Source organism: Corapipo altera, unplaced genomic scaffold (genome assembly GCF_003945725.1).
Source record: "Corapipo altera isolate COAL_440 unplaced genomic scaffold, ASM394572v1 104, whole genome shotgun sequence".
NCBI lineage: Eukaryota > Metazoa > Chordata > Aves > Passeriformes > Pipridae > Corapipo > Corapipo altera.
The window spans coordinates 5,932,310-5,953,449 of record NW_020884920.1 but is presented as its reverse complement, the minus strand read 5'-3'; the positions used below and the strand labels follow the sequence as shown (position 1 = coordinate 5,953,449).

The following is a 21,140-nucleotide window of genomic DNA, read 5'->3' as shown; positions in this document are numbered from 1 at the left end:
TGCCTCCCTTAGGAGAAAAACAGAGGGAGTTCCTGGAAGGACCTGTTGCTGCTGCACCGGGAGCATCCTGAAGCTTCTTTACATTTACAGCAGGGAAGGTTTTCAAGCAGAGATCAGTGACTTTTCGTGGCTAAAATCTGAGAGCTCAGAGGAGGAAATTCCAGCACTATGGCCCATCCTGGCCTGGTGGTTTCATCCAAATTCACAGACCCACAGAAGGGACCACAGGGGCTCATCTGGTCCCACCTCCCTGTTCATGCTACAACAAGTCTTCACCTGCAGCATAAAACTAAGTTTAGCAGGTTTAGGGCTCAAGAAAAAAAATCCAAATCTAAGACCCCCTCCCCAAAACAGTCCAGACCTCTCAAATATCCTGAAATACCCAGTTCCCAAGGCTGTATTTGGGCTGTATGTCTGTCTGTCTGACTGATCTGAGAGCAGAGGGCTTCTGAGTGTGGAAAAGAGAGGACAGAGCCAAGTTTAATAACTCCTCACAGGTAGGAGAGGGATGCAGTGATATCACACAGGAACTGGGATGGGAAAGCAGGGTGGTGGGGAGCTCCTGAGCAGATCCCATCACTCTGCAGGGCTGCAGCAGGAGGGGCCAGGACAAGACACACTCGCTGTCAACACTCCCGGCTTCATCTTCCCCTCCCGAATCATCCCCGGCTCGTCCTGCCCTCCAACCTTTTCTAAAATTACAGGATCCACTGATAGCATCTCACAGGATGTGCCTCAGCTGGCAGCCCTGGCAGGGGCAGGACAGAGCTAGGGAAGGCTCTGTGCAGGAATGCTGGAATATTAAAACAGGCCAGTTATCTCGATGACCTTCCCTCCTGCCTGCCCAGACTGTTGTCGAGCTCTAGGATTCCACACAGATAATTAAATCAAGTATCTGAGAGAAAAGCACCACACTGACAATCCAAATCTTCCCTGCAATGAGTCACGAAGGCAGTTCATCACATTTTGTTTACTATGAAGCTTTCAAGCAGGAAAGTCACTTAAAACCCTTATCATCAAAGCTGATTTTCAGCACAGAAAACTCCCACTCTCATAATTAGGGGGTGTTTCAAGTCATCGTTCCCCTGCTGCTGTCTTGGGTCCACTTCCACACTGGCAAGGGAGTTTTCCAGTTTTCCAAAGAATTTGGACCAAGAAATAAGAGCATGAAGTGCACAGAAAATCTCCTTGTTCTGTGGCTTCAGCTCTGCTGAGGAGGAGCCACGAAAGGAGAACGTGGTGGGTCACTCCATGATCCTGCTGTGAAGAATCATGGAAGCACTGAGGTTGGAAAAGATCTCCAAGATCATCAAGTCCAACAATCACCAGCACCACGAAACCATGTCCTCAAGTGCCATATCCACACCCCAGGGATGGTGACTCTACTCCTGCCTTGGGCAGCTGTGCCAGGGCTGGACAACCCTTTCCACAGGGAATTTCCTCCTAACATCCAACTAAACCCACCTTGGTGCTATTTCAGGCCATCTCCTCTCGTCCTGGTGCTGTGGGTCCCTGGGTATGGTCCCACCAGGATGGGGCCTGACAAACCCTGATGTTCCACACTTGGATCGACTCGGTTTTTACCCAATTATTTGGTTCCTGCTGCCATTTTTCTTGGAAGTCAGCTCCCATTCTCTGGGAGATGCGAAGTTTGAGCCGTGGTCTCTGGGTCCAAGCGAGCACAGGAGGGTGGGAGGAGGAAGGGAGGAGCTGGAATCCCCACATCTGCCGGGGTTTCGCATTCCCGGGGATTCTCTCAGCCTGCTGACAATCCCCAACCCATTTCCATGATTTCTGTGTGCCCACTGAACCAGCCTGGACTCTGCACCTGCTGCCAGATCAAAGCCCAGGAAAACTCCCCACTCCCTGCTCCCAGACAGGCTGGGGCACCTCTGAGGGACCCCAATCCTTCTCCCTCTGGATGAGGAGAGGACATGGGAGGGATTAAGAAGGAAAAGGAGCCAGAGGTTGTGAGGATGGGACAAGCCCAGGAGACTCCAGCAGACCTGGAGGACTCTCCTCTCATTTGGGCATAAGACACCAACTTCTTGCAAGGAATATTTGGTGGGTCTATATTAAGCAGAGTTCAAGGAGCGAACAATAAGGACAAATTAAATGGAAAACAAAGAAAGGAGAGAAATAATTGGATATTATTCCACCTTGGCATAATGCTCCTAATATTGTCATGCAGCAATGGGATCATTCAGGAAACATGGAAAAGATGTGCTGTAGCAAACTGCACACTAACTTGTTTCTCCTTTTCTAAATTCTCAAATTGCTTAAAAAGATGCTTTTTCCCTTTTTTCTTTAAGTTTAAAAAAATTTGGGAAGTTTCTCCCTAGTTCTGAGCTGGCAGAGCAGTAGCTGAAAACTTGAATTCTGCATCTATTTTGGAGGCTAAAGGGCAGGAGATGGGGAGTTTTGAAAACATTTTTGCACTTTCCCCTTTTTATGATCAGCTCTAATAGACAAAACTAAAAAGGAGGGGGCAGGAAAACGGCTTTTAAAGTTTATTTTCCCTTTCCAATGATAAAGGCAAATGAATATTTACACACTTACAACCCCAGGAAAAACCAGGCACCCCAAAAACCACCAGCTCTGTTTGCACCAGGGGGTGGCCGAGGGGACTTTCAGGATATCAGAAGGGGAAGGAATTCAGCAACACAAATTAAATATGAGCCAAAGGGAAGGAAACAGGTGGCCAAGTGAACCAGCAATTGCCCTTTCACCTCCCTGGCCTTGCTTTGAATCCCGCTCCAACCAGGATTATTAAATCCATCCTGATGGGAAGGAGGCTGCAAAGACACTGGGGGTTGATGGTTTGGACTGAGCCTTTGGCAGTCAGAATGTGCCCCCCCAGTTCCTTGGAGCACCAAGCAATCCTGGCCTGGGGAAGGGGAAGGTTGGGATCTCTATCCTGGGAATGTCCGGTGGCTCCGGGGGTTCCGCACGCTCGGACATCCCCTGTGCTTCTCTCCACATGGACACTTCAGAATGTTCCCCCTGGGCTGAATTAACTCCACAGTGAAATATGGGCTCAATATCTCCTTCCTTCCTTCCTTCCCACATCTGCTCCCTTGAGGGCACGGCCCAGGGGGAGGATGGAGATGCAGCACCTGCCTGGACCTGGGAAACACCAACCTCCAGGCTCCCAGAATGAAGGTGCATTAAATCCACCAGCATTTTTCACAGGAGAAGGAAAATTACATTTTGGGCTTTTTTTTTTTTTTTTTTTTTTTTAAATTTATTTTAATGGTGTTCAATAAAATCCCTGGGTTTAATCACTGCTGGCCTCGCTCAGTCCCCACAAACTCTCCATCCACCAGCCCTGCTCTGCATCCAGGAGTTCAGGGTCATGGATAAAGAGCATTTCCCACACTCTGGATATGCCATGGGTGACTTTTGTCACCATACTTTTATTTTATATAAGCTAGAGAAGATAAATAAGACACAGAGAGAGAAGACACCAGCTACATGGACAAGACCCCATTTTCCTCCAGCATCATTCCCAGCTTTGATGTCTCACTACAGTGCTCAAGGCAAAGTGACCATGCAGTCACTTGAGCAAGATCCACAAGCAACCAAAGGAAAAAAAAAAACAACCAAACTATTTCCCAGCAAATTCTTTGGAAAAATTCATCAAATCAAAATTGATCAAGCTCTGCTGCAGGGCTGGACCCAGCTCCTGAGGCATCAACCCAGTCTGGTTGATAAAACTCCCTCAGCCTGCTCAAAACTTGCTATTTATGACTAATAAATTCTCCTTCACACGTGGGACATTGATGAATCCATTTGCCAAATGGCGGTCAAGGGACTTTTGGGGTGGAAATCAAAATCCCCCCTTCACTCCCACTGAACCAATTCCAGTCCTGCTCCACTGAGTCACCTCACATGCTCCCTCTCTCTCCCCAGCATTGAAAATATCCAACAAAAGGGATTTCAGAGGACATTAAGCCGCAGAGAGGAAGTTTAGGAACAGCTTTTGTTTCCTACGTTTCATGAGCTTGATGAAATCGTGGCAGAAATCCCAAAGCCAAGGCCACGGCACACGGCAGCACAGGGAATGTGATGTGGGACTGGGAAGCAGAACCTGAAGGATGGGAGCTGTGCCACTGCCTCCACAGACACGCCCCTCCTGGGTTCAGGGCACTGAAATGTGCCTTTGCCCCGTGAATCCTGGGATTCACCTTCCTGAGGCACAGCAGGATGAGCTCCTGAGGAGGATGGGCCCTCACTTTCCAGGAGCACACCTGGACACTGCTCCTTGGATTGTACCATCCCCTGCTCCTGATGCTAGGATTAAGCTGAACACTGACTGGGGAAGAACTCCTGGTTCACTGGCAGATGTTCCATAAGGGAAAATCCCCCTGGATCCCCAGGACCTGCCCCTCCTGGCCCTGCAGAAGGCTCGGAGCGTGGGAGCTGCGTGTGCCCAGCCAGGAGCCCTTCACTGCACCCACATCCAGCCACAGGGAATGGGAATCGCAGAAACCCCTCTCCAACCTCATCTCCCTGCTCCAAGGATTCTCCCAGCTCACCCAAGGCTGTCCCACCGGGATGTAGCTCAGCCACCCAACAGAGATGAGGGGGAGCATCCTCCTGGGAAGGTCCCTGTGGGTCAAACCTCCAGCACCCCCAGTCCTCCCACCCCATCCCTGCCCCACCCAGACTGGTCAGTCTCTGCTCCTCAGACCTCTTCTTCTCTCCTTCCTTTTTTTGCTCTAATTAGTTTCTAATTACCCGATTCCCTCCTAATTAAACCTGCCCAAAGCAAACCCACAGCATCACCATTGCTCCCTTCTCCTCCATCTCCCTCACTTCCATCCCTGACCCCCTTCCCCAAGGATCACACCCAGGCACAAGCACCAGTTTGAGATGCACCATCAGAAACCTCCATGAGGATTCTACACTTCACATAAGGAGCAAAACCTCTCCAAAGAAGATGAACTGTTCCCTTATTTTCCTGATGCCAGCACAGATGATTCACAGCTCCAGGGGTGATCCCTCATGGACCCAGGGGTGAACCACCACAGATCCAGCAGTGATCCCTCATGGACTCGGGAGTTATCCACCATAGATCCAGGGGTGATCCACCACAGATCCAGGGGTGATCCACCACAGATCCAGGGGTGATCCATCCCGGATCTGGGATGATCCAGCCCCGTGGCTGTGGGTGCAGCCCCCAGCTCTGCCCATCAAGCCCCGCAGCTCCCGCTCCGACCCCGCACAGAGGGAGGGAAGAGTTCAACTCCCACTCCCCAAATCCTGCCTTTCCCCCTGCTCCTGGATGGCTCTGCCCAGCTGTGCCCCTTCCCAGCTCTGCACTTGGGTGATTCAAACCGAAAAAAAGCCGAAATAATTAAAATGTCATTCAAGCTCTGAGCCGATATGAGTCACTGTTACAAAAAATATCTGCAAAATTCTTTCAGGAGTGGGGGATAATTATATTCCTCCCTATCTATTGATTTTTCTCTACAATGCAGATGTCAGATTTTCCACGGTTTTTTCCCCTTTTTCTTTTTCTTTTTTTTTTTTTTTTTTCTCCCTGGAGTGAGTGTCAAGGAGGAACAAAGCACTCTTTGAGACTTTTTCAGCCCAAAATTAATTCTGAAAAAAATGGTACAGACAGGCCAATAGCACGGGAAGCCGAGCAAAAAGCTGGTGACTCAAGCTATGTCTGCAAAACCCCCATTGATCCTGGCTCCAGAGGGAAGGGTGGGGAACGGGGCACCGGTGGCAGAAACTCAGAGTCAATTTAAAGACCTCTCTGTGTCTTCACTATGAAAAAGATGGGTGAAAACCCACCAACAAATCTCCATGATGGGCAATACTAAATTCCAGCTTTTCATCTTTCTCATCATATAAATAAGAAACACTCCCAGAGAAAAATCCCAAATCCGTGCCCTTCCCACAGCACCTCTGCTGCCCGCAGAAAAAGCGGTTTTGGCATCTCTTTGAAAGCCAAACATTCACCAGTGTGCTCTGAAACAAAGTGGCTGTAATTTAGAGCCCAATTCACGGAAGAGGAAGGAGCTTGACAAGGGTCAAATTTAAAAATAAAATTGTTTAAGGACTACATGGCAAAGCTGGAAGGGGCTCCCAGAGCCTGGCACCTGGAGCACGTAAATCCGAGGAACCCAACAAGACCCTCCTTCTGCTGGGTGTCTAAAACTCCCTCTGAGCTGCTCCAAGACAGCACTTGGTGATGCTTTTTTATATACATACACCTCCTAAAGGACACCAAGTTTGATACCCGAGCCCAGCAAAGGTTGGAGCAATTTGAAAATTCAATGCATTTTCTACAGTCCATTAATGCCTCAAGGGTCACGTTATGGCTGTGGAAATTGTTTGCATGCTTTTAAATATTTGCATAATTGATGAGCCCAAATCTTTGCCGTGAACTGTGGCTGGTGGCAGAGGCTGGATTTAGGCCAGACTTACCCCTGCCCTCCATGGCTCCCACTCTGCTGGATGGATTAAGCTCTGTGGTGCAGGAAGGATGAGCTGGATCCCGTGTCCTGTACACGGTGTTTCATCCCTTTCTTTAGGAAGTGCCACCCAAGGAACACGCGACACAGGTCTCAGGCTTTGTGGAAATGTTTTCCTACAGCTCTGACAGCAGCAAACTCAAGGTTTTAGCAAGAGCCAAGCCTGATGTTCACACCAACCCCACTGAACCAACGGTCAGGAATTCAACTCCCTGTTGCTTCTTCCATGGAAAGAGAGAAACAACAGGATGCTCCATCCCTGGAAGTGTTCAGGGCCAGGTTGGATGGGGCTTGGAGCAACCTGGGATAGTAGGAGGTGTCCCTGCCCTTGGCAGGGGGTTGGAACTGGATGGGCTTTAAAGTCCATTCCAACCCAAACCCCTCCATATCTTCTGATCCTTCAGCCAGACAATGGCAGGTTGATGCTGCTCAGCTGACACTGCTGATGGAACACCTTTGTTCTGTGCCTTGCACATCACTTCCAAGCCCACAGCCAAGAGCAGATCCAAGCTCTTGTTCAGATCCAAGCCTGCACAGGATGGCACTTCCCATCATCTGGAGAACATCAGTTCTGGTCCAACATTAGCACATTATACATCAGGCCCCAGATTCCCTGGAGCAATTCCCATCCCTGGAAGCGTTCAAGGATGGGTTGGATGGGGCTTTGAGCAACCTGGTCTGGTGGAAGGTGTTCCTGCCCATGGCAAGGGGTGGGACTGGATGGGCTTTAAGGTCCCTTCCAACCCAAACCATTCCAGGACTTGATGATGATTCAGGTGAACAGACCCTACACCTGCCTGGGACCCCCTGCACAGATGATGGCCCCAGGACAGGTCCCACCTGCAGAAAGTCAGGTGAACATCCAGATCCTCCTAAAACAGGCAGGGGTTGGTCCAGCACAGAAGCCAAACCAGAGTCACCACAAACACAACCACAAACCCCCACAAGTGGAGGGACTGGAAACCGCTTTCCTGGAAGAGAAGTCACCGCTGTTGACTTTGTTGTTGTTTGATTTGCTGGTTTTCCCCCTTCAACTCCCCAAAAAGACCCTTTGAGAAGCCACCACGACTGCACCAGCATCTGGGTGACTTTGAAGGCAGCGCTGCAAGGAGTGGGTGAAAGGGATTTTGAAAAGTCCTTGGCATTAGCGGCTCCTGCCTTTTACAGCCACCGAAGGAACAACAAGTCTTCCTGCCAAGGGCTATTACCAGACAAATGGAGAGAGATCAGAGGCACAAAGGAGGTTGCTAAGGAGTCAAGTGTGGGATCCCTGCAGAGAGGAGGAGGGCTGCAGCTGGGACGGCAAAGGTCAGAACATTGCAGACATCATTTTCCAAAAATTCCCATGAAGCCCCGGCGCGGGAGCCGGGAGCCGGGCCCCGCCGCGCTGCCCATGAATAATGAGAAAGCCGGGGAAGAAAGCTCCCTTTCTTCCCTCCTACCCACGCTAATGTAATAAAACAAATTAGAATAATTATTCTCAATTTCAGAGCCATAATGCCCAGGATCAGGGCACGCTTGTCACCGAGATGACAACTACATCCGTTGGATTCCTCTTCTCCTCCTCCTTTTACATTTAGGGATGGCCTTAAATTCCCACTTTTATTTCATTACATCTAATGCAATTTTACTCCAGGCATCCAGATTCTGTTTGCTTCAAAGTCTTGGGTATTTTTGCCAGAAAGTTCATCTCCCTTATTAGCTAATCACATCCCCACCCTTTCCAGTAACCTTTCAAATGCCACCCACGTTATGACACTTTTAACAGGATCCAAGCGAAAACAAAACAAGAAACACGAAGAGTTTAACACGAACCACAAGTTTCTAAAAGGATTTTCTGCAGTTGGTTAAATGAAGTGGGGGTTTTTTTAAATGCTAAAGAAAATTCAAAATCACTTCAGAACGTATCAAATATCAAGTGATATACAAATAATCTGGAAATAATTGATCCTTTCTTCGTGAAAACACATCTCTGGGAAAGATGGGCAACATTTACCAGGAAAAATTTTTGACAATTTAAGGGGAAAAATTATTGCTTATTATTATTATTATTTCCCAAGACTATAACTTTAAATGATCTTTTTTCCTCCTGTAAAAGGGGAAAATATCTTTTGTGCAGACTTGAAACGCCAGAGGATTTAAATCATTTACTAAGTCTCTGCCTGCCAAGAACTGCTCCAAACTCCTCTGTTCTGCAGCGGCTTCTGAGGATGTACTTGAACAACTCAGAGAGGCTGAGCTTGGATTTGGGAAGGGGGGGTCAGTCTGGAGTTACTGTCAGAAAGGGAAATCCGGGAAGTGGGAGAGAAAAAACTAAAGAGAAATTTTGTTTACAGGAAGCAAAGCAAGGGGAGCGCCAAGTCACAAATCCCAGCTGGAAAAGATGCACTTGAGTTTCCCTAAATTCCCCCTGTGCTCCTCAGGACCTTGTGTGTGACACACCCTGGGTAAGGAGGGATTGATCCTGGAAAGGGCTTTCCAGGATAAAGGGGAGAAGAAAACCCCTTCCCCAAGGGATCCCATCCCAGCTCCCGGGGTTCCACCGGCCCGATGAGCTGGGAGCTGCCCTGGAACAGTTTAAGGGCATCACACAAGGAAGGTGTCCAGGACACTGCACAGAGCAGATGAGTACATAAAAACACATTTATATTCTAAATATTGATATTATATATTATTGCATAACACACAGATTAAAGGATCTAATTCCTGGGGCAAACGAGGCTCAGGCTCGTGGTCCCAGCCGGGAGAGGAGCCCACGGGGCACAGACCCATCTGGACACAGACCCTGGAGTCCTCCCAACCCCGACACCTGCAGCAGCCAGGGGGAGATTGGCAGCTCTAAATCTGAATTTCCTTGCTTTGGGCACTTTTAAATTAAAGTGGTAATGTGCTTTAAATCCCGTTTCCCTGCTTTTTCACTCCGCTCTTCAATCCCTTCCTCCAGAAACTAATCAAGATGTCTCAGACTCACTCACAGCCTCTGCTCCAGCCACTTTCCCTGGTAACTTATTCCATATGGCTGTGATCCTTTGCAGGACAGCTCCACCTTAATTCTCTATTTACTCCCTGTTTCCCAAAGTGCTGTTACACCCCCAGTGCTCAAACCTCCCCCACCTCCTCCTTCCATCCCAGTGATAATTCTTCTCCGTTACTCAGAGAAGCTGTGGTTGCCCAATCCCTGGAAATTCAAGGCCAGGTTGGATGGACTTGGAGCAATCTGGTCTAGTGGAAGGTGTCTCTGCCCATGGGGGGGAACTGGATGAGTTTTCAGATCTGTTCCAATGCAAACCATTCCATGATTCTGTGATTTGTACAGAACACCACATCACCAAGCGCGCAAACATTACCTACAAGTCCTTTGGGTAATGAGTGGACACATCCCAGCAGTGCTGCTGCAAAGGAAAATGCTGACTGGAAGCCCTTGGGGAACAACCACCTCTCAGGACTGAGCTCAGTGCACACCAAGATGCAGCCTCAGCTCCCACCCCACAAGTCAGATGGGGAATGTTGATCAAAAACCACCTCATTACCACCAAGGAAAGGGCCCTACTGGCAGCAGGGCTGCTCCTCTTGGCAAGTCATCGTAGTTTGGGTGATGTCCTTGGATAAGACAGAATCACAGAACCAAGGCTGGAAGACCTCCAAGATCATCTAATCCAACAGTTACCTCAGCACCAAAACGATCAGCCCTAAAACCACATCCCCAAGTGCCACATCCAGGCACCTCCTGGACACTTCCAGACATGGTGACTCCACCTCCTTCCTGGGCAACTTATTCCAATGCCTGATCATTCTGCCAGTGAACAGTTTTTTCCTAATCTCTGATCTGAACCTCCCTGGTGCAACTTGAGGTCGTTTCCTCTCACCCTTTCACTTGGAGGGGTGGCACAAGTCTGGGCACACACCTTTGCTCCCCCACCCCGTGATTCTGGTGGCGACACAAACCAACGTTTTGCACCTTCCAAAATTCCAAGGAACCCAAGTGACAGAGATTATCACGAGCAGAACGACGGAGGCATCAAGGCACTGAGCTCTTCTGAGTAAATCAGGCAAATCAGCCCCACAAATGTCTGTTTGCATCACTTATTTCCCAACAAGCGCTCGCTCGCACAAAGAGCCGCTGTTCTGTTGCCTCTGTGCGTTCCCAGGAAGCATCATCCGCCTTTACATCCCGCGCTAATGGATCGTTAGGAACATCAAACATATAGATTGAATCACGTAATTACGCCTCTGAAAAAGTCAGCAATATTTGAGCTCAGCCCAGCACTCGCTGCCAATCAAACCCCGGCGGCAGCACCAGCCCCGCGCTCCTCGGCTCCCGCCACACACAGCCGGGATTATTCCACTTCCCATTGCTCCACCTCCCCCCTGAGCAAGCCCAGCCAGCCCCAGGGAAGACATGGGCAATGAAGCGAGATCTGGATATGATTTTTTGGGGGGAGAGTAGCTAGAAAACAGCAAAACTCCCTTATCACAGAATCACAGAACGGTTTGGGTCAGAAGAGACCTTAAAGATCATCTCGTTCCAACCCTTCCTCCAACACCTTCCACTAGAGCAGGTTTGCTAAGTGCAAAGTCTCTGGTTGCTAGAGCTCCACATGGAAAAAGAGCCCAAATAGGATACAGTGAATGGAGAAAAAAAAAAAAAAAGACTGACAAGTGAAATCAGCCCCATGATACAGGAACCAACCACAGAGAACAGGAGGAGAACGTGGAGTCCTCACTGGGAGCCACCACATTGCAGAAGAGAGACCTCCTTGCCCACCTGAGGTGTATTTCAAACATGGCACTGCTCACCTAACACCCAGCACAAGGTGAGAAAACAGCTGAGCCGAGGGAATGCCATTTGCTTGGAGGATTTTCCAAGGAAAGCCTTTCCCCAACCACCCAGAAGAGTCCTCGGAGAACTGTCCGGGAAAGCCGAATGTCCTTTCTGTGTAAAATACAACCCCTGCCAATCCCACCCCTGGGAAAAGCTGCCTCCAGAACACACTTGTGCACAAGCTTCAGCTCCTGCCCAGATTAGGAGGAAACCAAAGATGCCCTGGGAGCAGGAGCACCTGCTTTCCAGGAGGATCCTTCGCTGTCACGCGTTAAACTCCCTTCCCGCTGCCTGCGAGCGTCGTTACCCGGCCCCGGAGGAGAAGGACATGTGTTTGGGCCCCAAAACATTAAAGATCCCATCAATCACCCATTTCCACTGCCTTGTGTAGATCCCCATTTAATGACCTTTCCATGCTCTCTGCTCCTGTGCCTGTTCCTGATGTATCAGTATCCCAGACACTCTGGGGTGTGACGGGAGCCAATTCCTCTGCAAAGGCTCTCCTGACAATAACAGGAGAGTTATTACTCTCCAGCTAAAGAAGAGAAGCAGCACAGATAACAGTAACAAAGATGTTTGGGGAGCATGGCTTTCCTCTGTATCCAGCCTGTCCCATAATTCAGAATATATCACACATTAGCAGGAGCAAAGCTCAGTCAGACTCCCAGTTCAGGAGGAAAGCAGGGGGGAAACTTGGTGATCATATAATTTTTTAAGGAAATTAGCTGGGTTTCCCTACACTTGGTGTCATGGACAATCAGTTCATTCTATAATCAGCATCACAGCTGAGAATCACCAAATCCCAGAATCATTTAGGTTGGAAAAGACCTCCAAGATCGAGTCCAATCTTTGATTCATCACCCACTGAGTGCCACATCCAGGACTTTCTTGCAGCATTTAGAAGGTGAGGAGCACCAAGCCCACAGGATCCAGCCTCCAGCCACAGAGGATGAAGGGCCTACGCTGACATTTGGGAAGATTCCATTGGTGACAAATGCCCCAAAATAATACATTCACCATGAGATTCCTGAAAAAAAACAACAAAAAAACCCACCCAGCCACCCCTCCTACAGTGATGATCCTTAAAGTTTTGGGATATTTTGAAGTGTCCAAGCAGATGGAGATGTCAGGATGTGCCCCTGCCACACCTTTATTGCAACAGAGATGGGGCAGTTCCTGATGGATTCTCTTACAAGCTACTTGGGAATTTCCACTGGCACTGGGACAGTAAGGCAGCAATTGTTCTCTTTGATACCACAGAGCAGAGAGTGACACTTCAGGAGAGCACATACAAAGGAAAAAAGAACTGGGTAAAGCTGCTGCTTCCAGGGAATTACCCACCAGATTCCTCACAGCCTTATGGAAAAGCCACAATGCCCAAGGCTCCACTTCCAATCCTTTGCAAGGGCCAATCCCAGGGGTAGCACCAACACGGATATTCTTACTCCTGTTTTATCCTTAAAATAACCACTCAGAGCGAGGGCAAGGATTCTGGGAAGCATTTCCCTCTGCACACTCTTTCTCCACTAGGAAAAATTCCCAACCCACAGGATTCTGATGGACGAGGGGCAGGTCTTGTGCTGGGGTGAGACATCCCTTTGGCTGTCACCTCAAAGGACCAAAGCACCACTCACCGCTCCGAGCATGATCCTGAAAATCAGCCAGCGGAAGCCCCAGATGACGATGCTGGAAGGAGGAGTGTGCTGGGGAAGGCGGGACAAGGTCCACAGAGGGCACAGGAATATCCCCAGGAATCCTGTTTCCAGGAGCTGCGACTCCCATCCTGCGGTGCCAACGTGTGAGAAAGGAGAAAAAGAGAATAGTTATGGTGCTGTAAGTTACCCTCTCGCTAATTTTAAACACTGAAGAAGGAAAAAAAAAAACAACAAAAACGCCTTTAACGTTTTCTAGGTTTAATTTGGGGAAATTAGGTACCCAACTGTCCCAATACATCACACACAGCTGGTTCAGGTGTTTGAAGCTATGGAACGCACAACATGCATTGGGTTGTGTTGTTCTTCTCCAAGTACACACTGCATAAAAATGGGTATTTTAAGCAGTGTGAACTGAGAGAAAAGTGAATAACTTCTGTGAAGCAAAGAAAAATGTGATTTAAGTGCCCTGAGCAGTGCCACTGATTCCTCCAGTCACGGAGCCAACAGTCCTTCTGACCATGCTGGATTTGTGCCGAAACGGGGCAGTTTTATCTTCAAAAGACATTGATTAAGATCTCATTAAGTCTTATTTATCACCAACATATTAAGTGCAATTGGAATTTTTTTATCATAAAGAAAAATCATAATGGCAACAAGTCCAAACTGTCCACTGGGCCAGTTTTACCCATTGTTGGATTTTACACATGGTTGGATTTAACAAAATTACCCTGGATTGAACCAGTAGAGCTGAGATCAAAGCAGAGCCTTGGGATCACACCATGAACCTGCTCCCTGTGCTATGGGATGCTTTGGAGAAGCCAGACTTTCCCTAATTCATGCAAATCTGCATTTTGCACTTTTTTGTCCCAGCCCAGAGTATAAATATTGAAATGACTGTTCTGGAAGAGGCAGAACACTCAGCCTTGTTGTGACAGGTGAAGTCCAACCCCCACTACATTTTGAATTAACAACATATTGCTGCCAAAACCAAATTACTCCAGCTCTGTCCCACCTCCAATTATTCTTATCCTCAAATATTTCTTTGTGATACAATTGTGCTTTAAAACCATTAAAAAAGCACCTTGGTGAGGATAATTCTTGAAAATTCAGTACCATTGTTGGAGCCATTTAAGATACTTGTTGGGCACGTTTAAGACACATTCCCATCTACATGTCTACACAAATTAAACCAGGCAGTGTCCTTGGCTCACATGTGGCCATGTTCCCTCCCAAGGGTTCTCCAGGCACTTCACTGGTGTGATCCACAACACCTCCCTTCACCCAGCCCAAACAGGCAGCAAACATTCCAAACCCATCCATTCCTTCCAGCTCCAGCCTGAGACACCTGATTCCCCACCAGAAGAGTTTTCAAACCCATGATTCGATGCTGTCACACAAGCAAAACTACTTTCAATTTGCTTTAAAATATTTTCAGTAGCAGTGAGGAAAACTCGGGTTTTTTACCTTAATGCGCACAAAACCCCTTAAATAAAAATGGATTTTTTTTCCCCCCTCAGATTATTATACATCACACAGCTATTAAAAACTCCCAATTCTCCCTCCATACATCCTGTAGTTTTCAGAAAACGCACCCCAACTGCCTAAATTAGCGCTTCAGAGAGGAGAAGTGAAGAATATTGTACTAAAAGCAGCTGCACCAGGAAAGTACCAGCTAATTCCAAATGGGAGAGGTTGGTTGTGCCCGAAGAGCAGCTCTGGGGCTGACTGGCACCAAAAGGGTCGTCCATCTCCTTCATCCCTGCCTGCACAAGAATCCCACTGTTAGCCACGTTTTCATATGTTAATCACTGGGTTAGGCTTGCAGATCCATAGGATGGATGTTGGAGTGGGATCCAAACAGCCTCTGCATCCCTGCCCATCCCTTCCCCTCGGAGAGCAGCCTCTCTCAAGGACACAGCAGCGCTTTCTCCTACTTTCAAAAAGTCATTTTAATCCAAACCCCAATTCCCAGGGAGGTGTTTGTGTGTGCAGAGGGAAGGGGCACAGAAGGATCTCGTGGTCCTGCCTGACCCCATTCCCACGGGTCAAACGGGTTATCGGAGGATGCTCCCGGCACACACATCCCGAGAAGTGCTGGCTGCCTGGAGCAGGAGCCCGGCCCTGCACCTGTGCTCCTCGTTCCAAAGAGACAACTTGCAATCCTGGCACCGGCCCCACGCGGCTGCGGGACCAACGGCATAATCCGCCTGGGCCGTGCCAGGAAGGGGCCGGCTCGGCCAGCCCGGGGTAAACAGAGCTGCCAGCTGTTGGGAGCCACTGCTCCAAGGCCCTGCTGCTCAGCACAGGCACAGCTAAGCCGGCACCAAGCCGGGTTTAACTGCAAGTGCAGCCAAGGACAAACCACGGGCGCAGCGCCGGGTCACGAGTCCGCGCCTAAACCTCCTCGGCTCGTGGACGAATCCTGCCCCTCCAGCTGAAGGGTGGTGCTGCACCCCTGAACTGCAGAGCACATCCCACCAAGGCCCTGCTAAAACCCAAGGCTAAGTGCAGATAAGCTGGGAGAGGCTCTGATTTATCCCCAGCCCTTCCTGAGGGATGGAGTGTCCGCAGCTGGCAGTGGGGTTGTGCAGATCAGCTTTCCACACCCTGCACTCAGCTCCTCTCCAGCCCCTATCCATCTTCTTTCCACCCCAATAAGCTCCTCATCTTGGATCTTTCCTGCTCCCAACCCACTGACAAAGCTCTCATTGCTTTCCCCTTCCTCAGTTAGCATGGACTCATCCTGACCACAGCCTGTCATTCCCAGAAAATCATTAAGGCTGGAAAAGATCTCTTAAGGTCACCGAGTCCATTCCTCTTTCAGGCCTCATGTTGAGCAAACAAAGAGCTTGAGCTGGGTACTACTCCCTCAGCTATGGAAGTGCCTGTGATGGTGGGATTATCTGAGATGCCCCACATGACATGGCTTCTACTAAAATTACAGGTAATTCAGGAGGACTCCCGAAGACGTGAACATGTTCAACACCACAAGTGCATCCACAGCTCCAGGTACAAGGGGGGAGCTCTGCTCCACCTCACATTGGGGCTTGACTGTAAACTGATATCAGAATCAGGATTACAAGATCCATCACCAGGAACCTCCCGTTTGCAGCCGCTGACTCACCAACAGTTGTTCACATCTGCCCTCACGAGCCTCAGACTCCAAATCCATCATGATCTCAGACAGCTCCCAGGCCATAGCTGTGTCTCTGCTGAAGTTTGAGTGTTGCCACCTTTGAAATGGTTGCCACCACTGCAGGGGTTCCCAAAGCCCAAACACACTGTGACACCTCCAAGGAATCAACCAGGTCACCGCAGCCGGGCAGGGAAGGGCTGAGGAACAAGTGGCTCTTTGCTGACCCACACATCTGATTACTAACAGTGGTTTTCTCCCTGATCTTACCCTCCTCTTACTATCAGGTGGGCAGCACTGATGAAGGTGATGAAGTGGAAGCTGTCCCTGCCCACAGCAGGGGGTTGAAAGAAGATGAGCTTTGAGATCCCTTCCAACTCAAACCATTCCAGGATTCCACAATGAGGTGGATTTGCTGATGTGGCAGTGCCAGGGAAAGGAGCACAACACAGTCACATCCTCCATCGCCACCAAACACCCCAGGAACCACGGACCAAACCCTCCTCCAAGCTGCAGCAATTCCCACCCTTGGCATTTTCCAGGACTGCACTAGCACAGCAAAAACATGGACATGCAGGAAGTCATCTCCATGACCTGGGGGGACTCAGAGGGGAAATCGTGATAGAATCATGGAATCACAGACTGGTTTGGGTTGGAAGGGACCTTAAAGCTCATCCCATTCCACCCATGGGCAGGGACACCTTCCACTATTCCCAGGTTGCTCCAAGCCCTGTCCAACCTGGCCTTGGATACTTCCAGGGATGGGGCAGCCGTATCTGGGACAGCCCCACTTTGGGGCTGGGAGAGGGGAGGGCAGGCCTTGGCCACTGGGAACTTCAGGAGCATCCATGTGGCAGCCATGGAGCACCACAAAACCCAACAAACCAGTGACAATCTGGGAACCAAAGCCCCGGTACCGGAGCAAAGATCTCCTTTGTGGAGCGAAGCCGCTTCATCCCCTACAGCAACACTGCCCAGCCCTGGAATTTTTGGGGTGAAACCCATTGGATAAACAGCAGCAAACCTCACTCCAAAGGGCATTTCCCATCCTCGAGGCACCAACCAACACACCCTCATTTCCTGGGCTCCATCCTGGGGCTCCCACTGATCCTGCTGGGAACGAAAGGGTCACGTTGTTGACCCACCTGCTCCTGTTTTCTTCACTTGGATCTCGTCAAATTTCAGCAGCTGCAGAGCGGCACAAAGCGCCCCATTGTTATCCCAGCACAGCCGGAGAGGGAGCCACGGGCTGGGCTTTTTTTGGGGGGAAAAAAAAAAAAATTTAAAAAAAAATAAAGATGGAAATAAAATAAACTGCCAATGGCGGCTGCACTTGCCCCACACGTGTTGGGAATGTTTGGGACATGCTCCGAGCCTGATGCAGCCAAATCCGTGGCTTTGGCATTTTCTGGAGGTCTCTGCTGGGGCAGGGGAGGAGGAGGAAAACAAGGGGGATGTGCCAGAGGGAAGGAAGGAAGGAAAAACAACGCAGGAAAAAAAGGCTTTCCTGTGTTCCTTTTAGGGTTTTCAAACGTTTTCCTTCTTTAAAATGATATAATCCCTCACAGAACGCAGGGTTTGTTACATTAAGTGATCTCTGGAGTCCAAACCCAGGTGCTGCTGGACAGAGGAGCTGCAGGAGCCGGGACCACACGGCCCCACCTCATCCTTCAGCAGAGACTCCACGCCTTGGAAGGGCTGCAGGAACCTTCACTGGGGTTGAATATGCTAAAACAAGTTTTAGAAAATTGGCATGAACGGCCTCCAAAAAAAGTCCAAGGCAGCCCCATTATGGCTCCCTATAGAGGGTATTATTTTCTAATGGAGCACAGATTAAACAGGATTATATCATTATATCATAATTTTCATCTTTATGACTTCCCATCAAATAAATTTCCCATCAGAACAGCCAAGTTATCACATGTCCATGGCTACAGAGGGAAGTCAGCTCAGTTCTTTCCTCCCCGTCTCCACATCCCAGTTTGCTGTTGACATGGACAATCAGGGAGAGAAGCAATGAGGCAGAGAAGGGCTGAAAGCCTCCAGAAGAAGACAAAAAACGGGTCTAAAGTTTCCTACTTTCAATTAATCTATTTTTCTGACTAAAAAAAAATTCATCTGGCCAAAAATCAACCCTTATACCTGGTTGTAGTAAGAAAAGCTCACAGAAGTTTATTTTTATTAATTCCCCTTCCTAAAATACAAGATAAGGTGAGGTAGCAAGTTGTTTCTGTCTGAATATAAATATCTACATGTCAAACTTCCAGAGAGCAGGTTTGCATGGCACACACAAAAGCTTCTCCAGCGTGGATACATGGATTTTCCAGCTCCCAGCAGCGGGCAGTGCAGCTGTCTCCCTATGGATATTGTGTGTCAGACACCCTGGCAGCCAAGGAGAGGGAGACATCCAATACAGAGTGAATTACCCTGGAATTAGACCTGCTCCTGAGCCTCTCCTCCCTCCCGCCCTGAAAACCAGGATTGCAGCCCTGGGGTGAAAACACCTGGTGAAAACAGTCTGGGTTCTCCTGATGAGCATGGGATGGTCTGATCCGTGGCTGGAGCTGGGTCAGGGCAGGGTCAGGCTGGATTTCAGGAAAAGGTTCTTCCCCCAGAGGCTGTTTGGGCACTGACCAGGCTCCCCAGGGCAGTGGGCACAGCCCCAAGGCTGCCAGAGCTCCAGGAGGGTTTGGATGATCCTCTGGGGCACAGGGGGTGACTCTTGGGGATGGTTCTGAGCAGGGCTGAGGGTTGGATGGATGGTCCTTGTGGGTCCCTCCCAGCTCAGGATATTTTGTGAGTCTGCAAATACTCATTTACCCCCTCACCCTCCTTCCCCTGCCCTCCATCCTCAGCTCCCACCCACAGAAACACAGATCAAATCAGAAAAAGCCCAAAACAGAACCCTTCTATCAATACAGAGACACAGCAACATAGACAGAAGCAACACTTCTTTTCAAAATTACATATTGCCTCCAAAGAGAATAGTCAGGTCAGACTTAATCTTCTAGGAAGATAATCAGGAAAGATAAATCTCAACTAGGAAGGATAAGTCTCACAGGAACCCACTCCTCAACTCATGGAAAATAAGTGTTCCTGCTTCTTCCTTGCTTTTGTAAAATAAAAAATAACACTGCAAATCATCCTCACTTTGGTACTGTAAATCATCACAACTCATCAGTCCCGGCAACAACTTCCTCCAAGGAAAGCAAAGCTCCTGACTGTGCCTAAAAGAGCTGCATTGCTCTGAAGTTCTTTGGTAACACAAGTTAAAATCACAGAAAAAAAACCAGAAAATCCTGCTCCAGGTAACCACAAACACCTTTTTTTATCTCCAGTGTGAAACACTGGTCACACTAAAACCCAGGGCAAAGTTACCACCACTTCCAGCTGGGATTGGCTCTCACCTGTCCCAGTTACCCCTCTGCAGCTGGTTTTCCCTCTCCCCTGCAGCCCAAAGCATCACCTCCCTCCCTTTTTGCCTTTTTTTCCCAGTCATTTCCCCTTTTCCAGAAGGACAACAAACCTGTTAGAGAGTCAGAGACTCTCCCCTTCGCTCTCCAGCTTCCCAATTATCAGGAAAAACAGAGGCACAAAGAGCACTTACAAGAAACACTCAAGTTTGTGTCGAGTTTTACAAGTTTCCCTCTGGCTGGACAGGATTTCTGGTGATTCCTAATGGAAAGGCCAAGTCTCTCCACAATCACACAGACTTTGAACATGAAAACCCTGTTAATAATGTCCAAGAGCAGTTCTGAACCTCCTCCATCCACAGGCAGAGCACATGGGCAAGACAAGGTTGAAATAATTTAAGTCTTTCGATGAGGTGGAAAGCAAAGCCCAGAGACTGGCACTGCACACCAAAGTTCCCTTTCCAATGGGTATAATGCAGAAAGTTCCAACTTTAAGACTTAAAAATACTTCAGAACCACAAGAATGCTTCATTTTGAAGCGTTCAAGCAAAAAAAATCCCCCCAAGTTCTGAGATGCTGATCTGAGAAGCGGAGCTGAGCTGGGAGAGAGAGAGAGAGAGAGAGAAAGGAGATTAAAAAAGGAAGAAATCATCCACCACAGCTCTGAGGGAAAGACAAGGAGGAAAGGCTGTGATTTATGGCTTCTCAGCTCATGGTGCCTTTCATTGCAGACCCCGGAACAAAGGGATGTGTCTCACAAGCCGCTGGCCCCGCAGGGCCTGGAGCCTTTTCAGAGCTCTGAGAGCCAAAACTCACAGGCTGAAGGACAGAATTCCCTTTGGCTCCGTGTCCTGGGCAAGAGCTGATAACCCCAGTCCTCCACTGCCAGCCCAGGCCACTCTGCTGCCCCAAAAACCACCAAACCCAAGGTGTGACCCAGCTTCCCACAGCCCAACCCTGCCAAACCCCTCTCCCCAAAAACACCACAACCAACAAACACTCCCCACTTCTCCTCCTCAGCCTTGGGATACTTCACGTTTCGCAGCCAACAGAAGTGTCGTTGGAAGATTTGGGAAAACGTTATCCATAACTTTTGTTCTTTAAAGTATAAACTACCCAGAATTAAAAAAGAAAAAAAAAATTTAGCATGAAAAACTTTTAAAAGCTTCCAAGTGCTCTCCAGGGTAGTCATTAGAAACTACTTAGGTAACAGGAGGGTGATAACAGTGAGTTAATGCAGCGTTAAATTAGCCCTCCTTCCATGCAGAACTCTAAGTGACAGAGGAATCAGTTGGGAGGATTTTTATTTTATTTTTTAAATAATGAAGTTAATGGATTTCCTGTTTTTAGCTCTGTGGGCGGCTGTCATTTTGAGGGATCTGTACATACTGTATTTAATTACTCTGTCTTAAAGGAATGAAAATAAGTTCATCCCTGTTCCTCTGAACTCAGGGACACCAGCACCTCTCCAGCTTGGCCATCAAAGTGGGGAGAATCCACAGGAAGGGTGGGATGGCTCTGCAGATGGGTGACAGCAGCTCACTCTCTGCACTCCTGTTGACCAAAGAGGTTGTGGCTGCCCCATCCCTGGGAGTGTCCAAGGCCAGGTTGGATGGGGCTTGGAGCAAC

At 48.9% G+C, this 21,140-nt stretch overlaps 1 protein-coding gene across 2 annotated transcripts in view; it reads right to left on the bottom strand.

Annotated features, from left to right (window-relative positions):
• The window catches only part of LMF1 (lipase maturation factor 1), a 159,218-nt gene that overhangs the window by 92,138 nt on the left and 45,940 nt on the right, over positions 1-21,140 (bottom strand). For both annotated transcript variants that reach the window (XM_027656627.1, XM_027656628.1), the window contains exon 4: positions 12,945-13,093. In XM_027656627.1, the coding sequence (XP_027512428.1) occupies positions 12,945-13,093 (149 nt within the window). The remainder of the gene's footprint in view (positions 1-12,944; positions 13,094-21,140) is intronic.